The sequence below is a fragment of the Homarus americanus genome, unplaced genomic scaffold (genome assembly GCF_018991925.1).
Source record: "Homarus americanus isolate GMGI-L3 unplaced genomic scaffold, GMGI_Hamer_2.0 scaffold30535, whole genome shotgun sequence".
NCBI classification, from domain to species: domain Eukaryota; kingdom Metazoa; phylum Arthropoda; class Malacostraca; order Decapoda; family Nephropidae; genus Homarus; species Homarus americanus.
The window spans coordinates 14,743,570-14,756,202 of NW_024732440.1; the positions used below are offsets into that span (position 1 = coordinate 14,743,570).

The window sequence follows — 12,633 nt, forward strand, 5'->3', positions numbered from 1 at the left end:
TTATTTATGTTACAACTACAATTTTAACGCTACAGAAAACGACCAACAAAGAAAAAGATAAAACCCTGGTACGAGGAGGTACTTCTGTAAATTTATGTATATACACGTTCAATGCAGACACTTCCTCGGTGTGTGCTGGACGGTGGTAATCAACATGTACCTGAATACTGAAAGAATGAGAACGAGAACATTGTAGTCCGCATCATATATTACATACGGTATCAGATCAATGATTTGTATAGTTTGAATAGATGTGAAGAGAATTTTATCGCCTATTTTTTTTTAAACTATAATAATTACGTAGTTCAAAAATTATCTAGTTAATAATAACAATGAGTTTGAATCTATAAACCAGGATGTTGGGCGTTATATTAATCACATTTTTTTAATATCAAGGGCCATGGGGATCTGTCGACATTTACCCAGTTTTATTATTGTGTACTGGGTCTGTGGGACACCGCTTATATACCTAACATGAGGACGTACTGGAACGTATGTCATTAAATATTCTTGTAATACGGTCAAGGACATTCTCTTCATTTAAAGATGATTTTAGAATTATGGTTTGTTCAGTCAGACGCCATTATTACTCTTCTTCCTAAGATTACTCATTATTGTGTTTAATTTCTTGATTTTAAAAGTTTAAGAAAATGTTATTTGTTGTTTACATTTTGACCATGCGCGAATAACAACATGACAGAGCCAACACATAAAATAATTTCCCAAGTATGGCGTAGAATTGCTGCGCTTTCTTCGTCAGTTGGATCCATCTTGTTTGTTGACAGTGGTTGAGGGAAAGTGGCAAGTTGGCTCTAAACGCATGTATGACGGTGCACAACAAAAAAGTAGGAGGATTTTCTGAAAGTTGACAAAAAAAATGACGAAAGAATGCCTGACGTTGTACACTCCTCCATACAAATGTTTGCCGATGACGCCAAGTTATTTTGGGAAATCAAGAACCAAGCGGATCTCTGTGAGCTCCAAGAATGGTCGAAGAAATGGCTGCTGAGAGTCTCGAAGTGTAAGAGGATGCACCTGGGGCGCACCAACGGTAAGGAGGCGTATCATATGACCCAACGGGATGAAGAAACTGCACCTTATGAGACTGAATGTGAGAAGGACCTAGGTGTGTATGTTGACAATGAGCTGAAGTTCTCGGGCCATTGCGAAAAGAAGGTAAATCAGGCAAATAAATTATTGGGTCTCATAAGAAGGTTGTTCAGATATCTAGAGGTAGTAGGCAGCTATCAAACAAGGAGGTACTACCGCCTGGAAGATATTGGCAGCATAATGTGTTGTCTAATGGTAGACCCTGCTGCCATATGGCATCACGAAAATTGTGACCAAGACCCAGGTTGCTGATCTGACTTTCTGCCTCATTTACACACAATTGTAGGGTCTCAATTGTTTCTATTACATGACAAAACAACATACATATAGCGTTTCTCACTGTTGATTTTTTTTTTCATTCTTGCATTTCTTTCTATTTATTATTATCACAGTGGTATTATTATTACCATTAATATTTTATTTTATTTTTATTATAAATTTTATTTACTATGAATTATTATTATTATTACATTTCCGCCCCCCCCCCCGGGCCCTGATGTGGGTCAGTGACCTGTGCCCGGGAGGGCTAATACCCGTAAAAAAAAAAGAAAGACGGTCCGTCCCTCGTAACGATCTTCAAGAGTGAAGTGCTTCCCCATCTGGAGTACTGTCACCCCATCTGGTCCCCGAGATATGCTAGGGACTGTCAGTCGGTTGAAAATGTTCAAAGGGAAGCTCAAGAATGAAGAAGCCGCAAGTCCAGAGGATAAAAGAAAGAGAAAAGTAACAGAGACGTGACCGATCGCCCAAGCGGCTAACGAGCCGATCAGTGGTGAAGAGGATAAAGGTAAAAGTAACGCCAGTGTGACGCCGCCTTAAACAACCGGCGACATGCACAAAGTATCGCAACAGTAGACGCCGTTAAATTCCTTTGGCCAATATATGTGTCTGGTAGAGGCTGCTGGTGTGTTTGCAAATATTTACTCAGCAATTAAAACGTGGTGTCAACACTGATTGGTGCCCGCAGTCCACTCCTCCTTGCTGGTAGATTTAATATATAATAAGAGCCTTCATAATTTCACCGGAACTCTTATCATATCTACGTAGATGCGTTTTCTTACTTTTAGTTACAGTGAAAAAATTAAGTACGATTTTGTTATTCATTTGTTAAGACCCTCAACCTCTTGTGTAAGGTAGCAATGTCACCTGGTTCCTATGTTGGTAGTGGGCAGCAGTATTAGCTAACTAGGTACTACCTACATTTGTATACGTAAGTAGATAAATAGTTTTTATATGGGTCAGAGGTACTGGGCAACACTGGGTCCTGTACCTATCCTTAAGGTAATAGCTTTTAGTACATAGGAAAAAAATTCTCTAGTCCTTTGAGCTGTTTTCAGCCTTGTAATTAGCTGATGCCATACAATAAAAATTATCATTAATATTTTCTAGGGTTTTAAAATATATTACGATTTTATGAAGGGTTGGGGAAGAGGAACGCTCGATTTACAGAAATATAAAACTTATACAAAGAAAAAGGGTGAATTTGTAATTTCGACCAACCACGAAGTTTTTATTAAAAAATGTGTTTTTCCGATATTTTAGACAATTCTAACACATTTCTTGTATGACTCTTTCTTCGCAAATGACATATATACAGCATGTTAATGACATGGACTAAACCAGCAGTTGAAGAAAAGTATCCGCTGTTTAAATGGCCTTTTATTTGGGAAAATATTACATGTAATATTATATGGATCCTCACCAGAGAGGCTTCATATATAGGTATATTCATGAAACTCTACCAACAAATCAGAGATTTATAAGAAAATTATAAATACCGAGGGATCCTTGGGGGGGCAGAGGTGGTTAGGCTAGGTAATTTTTAGGTAATTTTCGCGGGTTGTAGAAGAAAGTCTTAAAATTGACTGAACTAACGAAAAACAAATTTTCTAATAAAACTTCCGTGGTTGGTCGAAAATACAAACTGACCAGAAAAGGTAAGTTAACTAATGGACACGCATATAAAATAAGCAAATGAATAAAAAGGAAAACTAAAATATCGACTCTCGATGAATAAATGGTAAATATGCTTATCACCCGGTATTAAATTTTGAGAATTTTATAGTTGAAATCAATAATTTAGACAAATCTAAGACATTTGTTTGAAGTTTCTCTCGCAAATGACCTAACTTCCTAACCGGGAGTTTCCGACCTCCCTGGACTCCCCGCCATGTCATTTGTGAAGGAAACGTCACAGAAGAAAAGTGTCTTTGAATTGTCTAAACTATTGATTGCAACCATTAAATTTTCAACATTCAATACTGGGTGACTTATGCAATAATACCAAAGAAATGGGGGTAAAATGAAGTTTGTTTTCGTGAAGCTTCACAACAAAAGCTGGGGACAGACGCTGGCAGACGTGGCTGTCTCGTGTAAATCTCCTCCGCGGCCTTCTGCCTGATGTGTAGTGGTTCTTACCGTTTTTTTCTGATTTCTGTATCGTTGGGATGTGACATGACCGACGTGTTGTACTGAGGTAGCGCCAGTAGCACATACGATGTCTTACAGTCTCAAGGCGCCGGAGTCAACTGTCAAAACTTATGAGTGGACGGTTATGGAAAATTACCAAGAACACAACGATTGACACGTTTTCTTTGAAGCAGACTATACGAGCCAATTAAATCTAATGAAATTATCCTAGGAGTAGGAGTGTTAGGTTATACCTGTATTTGATTTAGTTTGGAAAATGTCGTCTAAAATAAGAATATAGTGGTTGTGTTCATGTCTTGTTCTCGTATTGGTTGATCATTTCGTGTTCTCAATTACACGCAAACTCACTAAAACTTTGACAAGTTAAAGGTGTCGAAATTACACAGAACTGTATCCTTCACCCGTAGGCTTATTAACAGTTAACACCCCATCCTCACTACCACCTCAACCAGAATATAACACGGCGGGAGGAATGTGGACTGGTTGATTTATGTTTCTTGGATGAGCCTGTATAGCAGTGTATCATTCATTTAATTATAAAGAAGAAAATTCTGTAATGAAAACCGGGTCTTACTAAAAATTTGGACTGCGTTCCAAATTTTTGAAACTTGTAATAAAGATAGTTTTTCGTTCTGATTTTAAATGTGAAACTCATGATTTGCGGATTTTTTTTTGTGACTTACAGCTACAGGTCTATGAATCAGAAGTGCTGGTCAATCATGCTTAACATGAGCTGGTTTGGTTAGGTTAGATAAAGTTAGGTTAGTTCTTGTCTAAAATATGGTTAGGTTAGGTAGGTAACAATAACAAACTACTTCTCGCATGTAGCTGCAGAAGTCAATTGCGGTTGGGTGGCTCATGCCCAATTCATTCTCGCAAAATTTTAGCGATGTGTATTCTTTTGTCCAGCAGTGGATAAATTTCAGAATTCTTGCCAGATCAAGATTCGTTCCATTCAGCCATGTGCTTTTTCTGATGGAGACCTTTTCATCACACCCTCCTTTCTGACAGCGCCAATTGAATCTTCCATCAATACATTTTATTTGTAAATCATGGCGTTTTCGGCATTGCTTCTCTTTGGGCACAATCCCCACACTTTGTATTTTGTGCAAGGCATCAGTTTCGCTTAATTAAACAATGATTGTAGGTTATCACCCATTTTCATACAACAGCAAAAACAGACACTGTTCCTGCAAACAAACCCCAATAAAATGTTAAATATTTATTATCGCAAAAAATGAGTTGCATACACCGTAAAAAAAATATACTAGTGGAAAAAAAACATTTAACAAAATTTAAGTCCAAATTTTTAATAAGATCCTGAAAACTTTCAATGAGTAAAACTTAGGGGGTAAAGAAATGAAAAATGTAGTGAAAATTCTTTATTTCTGACAAACCATATGAAAAAACAAATGAGCATCAGTTAATCAGTATGTAAATAGGGAGAGGTTCCATAGGGATTGACACTGCAGTCAAGTGCTGAACCTTCTCAGTATATGCAAATCCTGGAATGGATAAAGGATTATCATACATATTTCAGGTGTTGTAGTATAATTAGCCTATATGTTAAACTGTGAGCGTGTTCGTGTCGTGATTAATAAGCTCTGTGCTTCAATTAGTACCAAATACAACCAGGCGACATTATGCATTATGTTACGAAGAGAAGTATGTTCTCCACTCGGCGTGATATGTATTTTCTGTAACTCGCACACTCCAAGACTGACCAGACTTCTCTGTTATTCCTCCCGTGTATCTTGGTGGTGAAAGCAGCAGCGGCAGTCCCTCAAGACTCGGATTACACCATCTGGCATGGTTCTGTTAGGTTTTTGATACTGTCTCTTAATGGAACATTTTCTAAATTCTCCATAGATAGTGTTCACTTTCCAGTCGTGTTATGACACTAGCTATTACTTCTTTAAACAGCGGGAGTTGTGTCGAGGCCGTTTTAAACACTACATCGGGCCCTGACTCACACCCACCTGTGTTCAGTCTCTAACACGTCTCTTGTTTACAAGTTATGACACTCTCCAACAAAAGTCGGTACATTATGCTGCATTTTGCCACTCACACAAACGTCGATGCTTTGCACTATAAAAATAATAATGTGAAACACGTTCGCTGGAGAGGAACTTGTCTTGGTTGTCCTGGTGGAAAGGCGGGTATGTCACAGGAGCCAGCTAGTTATTGTACCCTTGTGAGTTCAGTCGCTGTGGGGCGCTGAGCTGACAATGCTGAGTTACAGCATTAAGTCATTGGTTAATTCACTCACTCCTTGCTCTACCACCAATGTCACGCCCACTGTGTAGGTCAGGAGAGGTTTTGGAAGGGTTAGGATTGGTCATGGAAGGTTCAAGAGAGGTCATGAACATAAAGGGTCAAGAGACGTGATGAAGGGCGAAAAAAGGTTATAGAATGGCCAAGAGAGGTCATGAAGGGCCAAGAGAGGGGATGAAGGGCGAGAAAAGGTTATGTACGAGTCAAGAGAGGGGATGGAGGGCGAGAAAAGGTTATGGAAGGGTCAAGAGAGGTTATGAAGGGCCAAAAGAGGGGGTGAAGGACGAGAAAAGGTTATGGAAGAATGGTCATGAAGGGTTAGGAAAAGTCATAAAGGGTAAGGAGGGGTCATGAGGTCATAAAGAGCCAAGAGAGGTCATGGAGGGGTCAGGAAGATGGGTGAGTGATGCCGCTACTCAGACGTAGGTGACGGGCACTTTACGAGGGCTGTTAGTGAGGTCGAGGGGGGTCAAAGGTCGACTCTCCCTGCCACTGTCATCGCCTCCACCGCCGATGGTAGCGTACCAGTGAGGAGGATCACACAGTGGGAGGGGCGGCTCTTGGGAGGTGATGGTGGAGGCGTGAGTGGGAGTGTAGTCCTGCCTGCTGTCCCCGTAGAGCGTGGGGGTGTCTAGGGTGGTTTGAGTGGAGTTGTGATCAGGGTGGAGGAGCGGGTGGTAGACGGGGTGGAGGGCGGCGTATGGGCACTGCTGAAGACACCCCTGATGGTGGTGGTGGTAATTGAGGTGGTGGAGAGGGTGATCTGGGGGCAGGCGTGGGGGCGGCCCCAGGCGGGTGGGCGTGGTGAGAGGGTAGAGGGTGGAGTCACCATTGGTAGGCAAGGGTGGGAGGTGGGTGGTGGAGATGTGGTTCCCTGGCCTCCACATGTCGTCCCACATGCCTATCGTCTTGTCCTGGCTGTCCCTCTTTCTCCTCTTCTTCCTCTTCCTCCTCCAGCGACACGCCAGAAAGATGGCGATTATAGCCAGGCCCAGCAAGGCCACGCCCACGCATATGACGATGGTCCACATGCCCAAACGCCCGTCGCAGCCCACGCCTCCATCACCTAGCTCCCGCACAGACACCCCTGAAATCACAAGCGCATAAACCATCAATACACTGAACTAATATAAAACAAGAAAATGAAGAACAGTTATTAGTAATCAGCAAATTAAAATAGTTGATCAATTTCGTAATAATATTTGAAAAATCAGTGAAAAATAGGTGTTCATTTCGATAACTTGTTCGTTTACAGAGACAGATACTGAGGAAGATGATCTCCAGACAGTGTTTACTTAGTCTAGCAAGCAGATGGAACTGGCGAAGAATCCAGAGATGTGTAGCTTGAGACTATGTGACACCCAGCAGTAGAGGCAACAACATTGTGATAGTTAGGACAACTTTTACAACAACAGGGACTACATCAGAGTTAACAAGAGTAACAGTAAGAAGAGGGACTAAATTAGGGTTAACAAGAAGATCTAATGCAACAGTGAGAGGGAAGGACTTTGGTATAACAGGAGCAACAGTAGTAAGTAAGGAGGGATCAGCCTACAAAAGCAGCAACGACAAGAAGGAAGACTACGGCGGGAACAACAGTAAGAAGGCAGGGATAACAACAGGAGGACCTACAGAACAACAGAGAGCGAAAGGACGACAAGAAGAAGAAAAGAGGAATCCCAAATAAAGGTTAAAATGGGAAGACCCACAATAAGAACTTTAGCCGTGAGAGACTGACCATAAAGGGCTGGGGGACTGGCACACGCTGGTTGGTCCACGATGACGGAGGTGTTTGGGTTGGCGGTAAGCTTCGAGAGCCACACCAGCGAGCAGTTGCAGTGGAGAGGATTCCCAGCCACCCGGAGACTCTTCAGTTGCTGCAGCGGCAGCTACAGGAATAACGAAGAGTTAGGTAGATGGGTACTCAAATCCCACTGAACTTTCAAGCATTGGATGACTTCGTCTCCCCAGTAACCTAGTTGCTCAATCATTTTACCTCTGTAACTAGGATTATTATCTAAGCCAATCCTTTTATTATTATTATTATTATTATTATTATTATCATTATTTATTATCATTGTTATCATTATTTATTATCATAATTATTATTTACCATTACAGGCTTCCTTCTCACCATGGTATCACTGTCAGTAGTCGATTATCTCTCTACCTAAACTTATGTCCAAGTAACTAACCATTTATCCCAGCCCTAAAAATCATCCTGGACCTAAATTTACACCTCAGCCTTTAAATCTACATCCTATCCCTTAAATCAACAACCTAACCCTTAAATCAACAACCTAGCCCTTAAATCAACAACCTAGCCCTTAAATCAACATCCTAGCCCTTAAATCAACAACCTAACCCTTAAATCAACATCCTAGCCCTTAAATCAACACCCTAACCCTTACTTCCTTATACAGTATGTGACCTTTTTAAGCCCTTAAATCAACACCCTAACCCTTACTTCCTTATACAGTATGTGACCTTTTTAAGATTTAACTTAGAGCTATAGTAACTTACGAAAGCCTTTCATCTTACCATTACAGAACTAACTTACAAACTTAGTTGAAAAATCCTTCATTCTAGGCCTTAACAAAATTAACCCAATCTTATTTTTTTACCCAATTTAACCTCTGCCGCATCTCTCCCGTTTACTCTAATTATTATCCTCGGTTTACGCAGTCCCCTGAATTCGCTGAGGTGCTAGAGTTTACCTTCTTGACACTTGGGTCGACCTGATAGATGTTTGAGTCTAGCTGGATGGAGTTATGTGATACTATAGATAGTATTCAGGGAAGTCTTTAGCCATATGGAGTTTCTTGTTTACACGGTCTTAGTTGTTTACATATAGGGAGCTCATAGTTACCTGCGTGGGCGTCAGGTATAGGAGGCCGCAAGCTGTGAGGTCGAGATGTCGGAGGTTTAGCAGCGAGGCCAAGGCCGCAGGGGGGAGGGATGCCAGGCGAGGGTTGTGGCTCAGAACCAAGGTTTTTAAGGCACCCGTGCTGAGGAACGCCTCACTGCTGACAGCGCTCAGTCGCGGGCACCGAGACACTGTTACTGACAACAAGGAAGTTAATCCCTTGAAGCAGTCCTCCGGGAGTGACTCGAGGAGGTTCCCACTGAGCTGCAACTCTTGGAGTTCTGGGAGAGCACTGAGGGCCGTGGAGGGGACCTGCTGGAGTCTGTTGTCGATGATGGAGAGTCGTCGCAATTCACACAGACTGGAGAACGCTGTCGGACTAACTTCACTGATATTGTTCTTATCCAGGACGAGGCGGGCCAGGCTGGTGACGCCGCCGAAGGCACGACCAGGCACTTGCGAGATCTGATTGTCACTTAGATCCAGCTCGAGCAGAGAGGTCAGATTACTCAACCCGACACTGGGCACACTGCCTAGCTTGTTCCCACTCAAGTTTAGTGTCCGTAAGTTGGGCAGTGCATTAAGACTATTCTCACTCAAACTTTTGATCTTGTTTTTTGATAAGTTCAGCTCTCTGAGGTTTACCAGACCCCTGAAGGCCCCGTCCTCAATGTGGGAAATTTGGTTGTTGTCGAGATAGAGCATCTTGACCCCCACTAACCCCTGCAGGGAGGTGCCCTCCACTACCTTGATGCTGTTATTACTCACCCGAAGCTCAGTAAGATTCTCCTGTTCCTTAAAGTTCTTTCTTCCTAGCGAGTCTATTTCATTGTCAGATATATCCAGTTTCCTCAGGTCAGAGTAAAACACAAGAGACTGGGAAAGGGCTCGGATCTTGTTTCGGGTGAGAAGTATCGTCTGTACCCGAGGGTTCAGGAGGATCGGTACCACCTCTAAGCTCACGTTTTCACAGTTCACAGTCAAAGTACTGTCATCACAGTCACAGCCATTAGGGCAAAAGCCCTCAGTCGCCACAGGAAATGAACAAAGAATAATTAGATATAATATCACACTATAAGCGTTGCTATATTGCTTGAGTTTCAGGAAAGTCCACCTCCATAATAACTTTAGTCCACACAAGGAGAGGTGGCTTCGTGCTGACAGGTCTGTTTTAGTCCGAAGCAACGACATCATAATGAAACAACAGTCTATTATGTACATATATACAGAGTGAGTGAGGAGGCCGAGTGACCCTCTCACACCATAAGACACAGGGAACTTGAAAGTTTGATATGAATACCAGGGAAGTTGACAGGTCTTACAATTTCTTCTCCTCATTCTTTTTCTTCTTGCATTATTGCACTGTGTTCCTAAGGAGTCTGGCACGAGCACTCTGAGCTGGGTGTTTTCCGGCTCTGAGTGTACTGTGTGCCAGGCAACGTCGGGCCTCTCGCCCGGCAGGTCGGAGGTACTTATTTCTCGTGGAATTGAGGTCAACATTTTAACATTCCCCCGACTGCTCACTGACAATATGTCATGATTCTTGTGCCTGCCACATTATATCTTGATGTTTCATTATTAATCCAGTTCCAATCTCATGAAAATCCCATGGATTTCTAGTCGATAATTCTTGTTTCAAAATTATATTAGGTTGATGTCATCCTAGGGCCACACACTTTAGTTTAAAAAAAAAAAGGCCATTTTAATTCACATCGTTTCCACAAGGCTACATGTTATAAAGGCCATTATAATTTTTTATCACATACGAGTGATCCACGACTCTTTACACAACGCACAATGATCGCAATAAACTAAAGGCTCCTGGACTGGTAGCCCCACCAACACTTCTCTTCATGTGACAACAGCTGCTTTTATGAAGTTCTCAGGAGTTCTACAAAGTTCTTCCTGGGCGTTGAGAGCTGCACATTCTAAAGTAGGTTCTTTGCTGAATCAGGAAACAACACTCTGAAAAGAAAAACAAATTGTCAGTTGACAGTCACTTGTAGAACACATAGATAAAAACACTGTCGAATATGAAGCGCCATCAAGAACTTAACTGAGACTGACTAACTCCACCGACCTCACTAGATTTTGGTTCACTCATGACCGTGTCTACTGTACACCCACACCCTTGACACAATGACATACTAAATTTTGTGGTGTTGAAGAACCACGTCAAGGACCTCCAAGAGCAACACAGCAACTACAAGGAGCCATACAATAGTAACTAGCAGAGGTCACACAACAGTTACTAGCAGAGGTCACACAACAGTTACTAGCAGAGGTCACACAACAGTTACTAACAAGAGGCCACAAAACAGTCACTTCACCGTCAAGAGTAACACAGCTACCAACAAGACCCCATGCACATACAAAACACCAGCATGAGCCTAGCCAGTCACCAGGAGAAGGGAGGGAAGAGTGCGTGGTCCCGAGAGACTGGTGAAACACGTAGTCACACCCGGATTTATGGGTTGTCCTTACTTAAAAGTTCCCATCAGCCATCGTCTCTCTCGCTCTGCACTCCCAGTCGTGTTTGGTTACATTAAAGACGGTGACAATGTTGACCACAAGATTTCATCACACAGATGCAAAATCCACAACTGAAAGTGGCTCGTGAGCGAAAAGATGTTATCGCTTTCTCACTGACAACTTAAGTAATCCTGAAAATAGTAAATATCGAAGCGAAGAGTTCGAGGAAATTATGCATGAAGTTGATGAAACGATGAAGTTCTCAAATACCTCGTCCTCTCACACGGTATTTATGCAGCACTGACACTTAACCACAGAGACAAATGCGCCATTCTGGTTTAAGCACACACTAAAAAGAAGAGTGATACTTGTTATCATTAGAGACTTAACTAGCAACTGTAAACAAGTTATTTACAATCTTGAGACTGAACTACTTCTACCGTGGGAGCTAACAAGTTTAAATTTATAATAATGGTGTGGTCCGGGTAAAGAGGATGGACGAGACTCACCAATTTGAAATTATTCCTGAGGATGACGATGCCAAGCCTTTGGAAAATTAATTTCACAAGAACATAAAACTGAGTTCAAGATTCACAAACACTCGTAAAATGAATGTTCCTCGTAGTTGAAGATGTGAGAATGTTATTAAATGGATGTTATAAGTTACTGTATATTAATAACATCCAAAAATACCACCGAGATACTAAAAACACAATAAAATTTCCTAAAAGATCCACTACTTTGACTGCTATTAAGCGAACTTACATTGTTTATTTAGTCACTGTATAATTTCCCTGGTGCTTCTTAACGATATGTCTGTACCTTAACTTAAGACATGCAGTTAAGAACATTCATACATCTAGAACTACGAGGAATATCCACCCTTTGTGAATCTGGACTTTGGAGTGTATCATTAACTTTGATAATAACAATCTCAATACATCGTTAAAACTGTGGGTAAGAAGTTTATTAAGACAAGACTTACTTACAGGTATATAAAGACTAAACAGCAGTGATACAAACACCGGCTCCCTAAATACTAACTTTTATAGCGTGGAAAAAGAAAAGAATCTGTTGTTAGTTTAATTTACTTGTTTGTTTATCACCCCAAGCTAGACTACAAGGTCGCCTGGACGTTCATACACAGTTGTTTCACTTGTCTTCACATTTTCTTCAGTTTAGAGTTACAAATTACATGTACAGTACACCTCGAATTCCCGTTTTTGTTTCATTTTAGTTACAATCATGCCTATAAATCCCGTTTTCTATCATGAAATATTTTTGGTACACGTAAATACAGTTTATGTCCCGCAGGCTTCTCTAAGTGGATGCCAGAGGTGTGACGGGGGTTTTAGTGCGGATACAAAACATTGAATACTAAGCCTTTGAACCTTTGAACCATCTGAATATTTACACTTCTTTAAGAGACAGTTTAAGAGATCAAGTTTGGCCTGATACTAATTTTTTAGATCAAGAGATAC

At 41.4% G+C, this 12,633-nt stretch overlaps 1 protein-coding gene across 2 annotated transcripts in view; it reads right to left on the reverse strand.

Annotated features, from left to right (window-relative positions):
• Positions 1–4,907: 4,907 nt before the first annotated feature.
• Positions 4,908–12,633, reverse strand: part of LOC121868859 (platelet glycoprotein V-like) — a 62,761-nt gene continuing 55,035 nt past the window's right edge. For both annotated transcript variants that reach the window (XM_042369849.1, XM_042369850.1), the window contains 3 exons: positions 8,684–10,645; positions 7,553–7,703; positions 4,908–6,901 (listed from right to left, as the gene is read on the reverse strand). In XM_042369849.1, the coding sequence (XP_042225783.1) occupies positions 6,231–6,901; positions 7,553–7,703; positions 8,684–10,180 (2,319 nt within the window). In that variant the 5' untranslated portion in view covers positions 10,181–10,645 and the 3' untranslated portion in view covers positions 4,908–6,230. The remainder of the gene's footprint in view (positions 6,902–7,552; positions 7,704–8,683; positions 10,646–12,633) is intronic.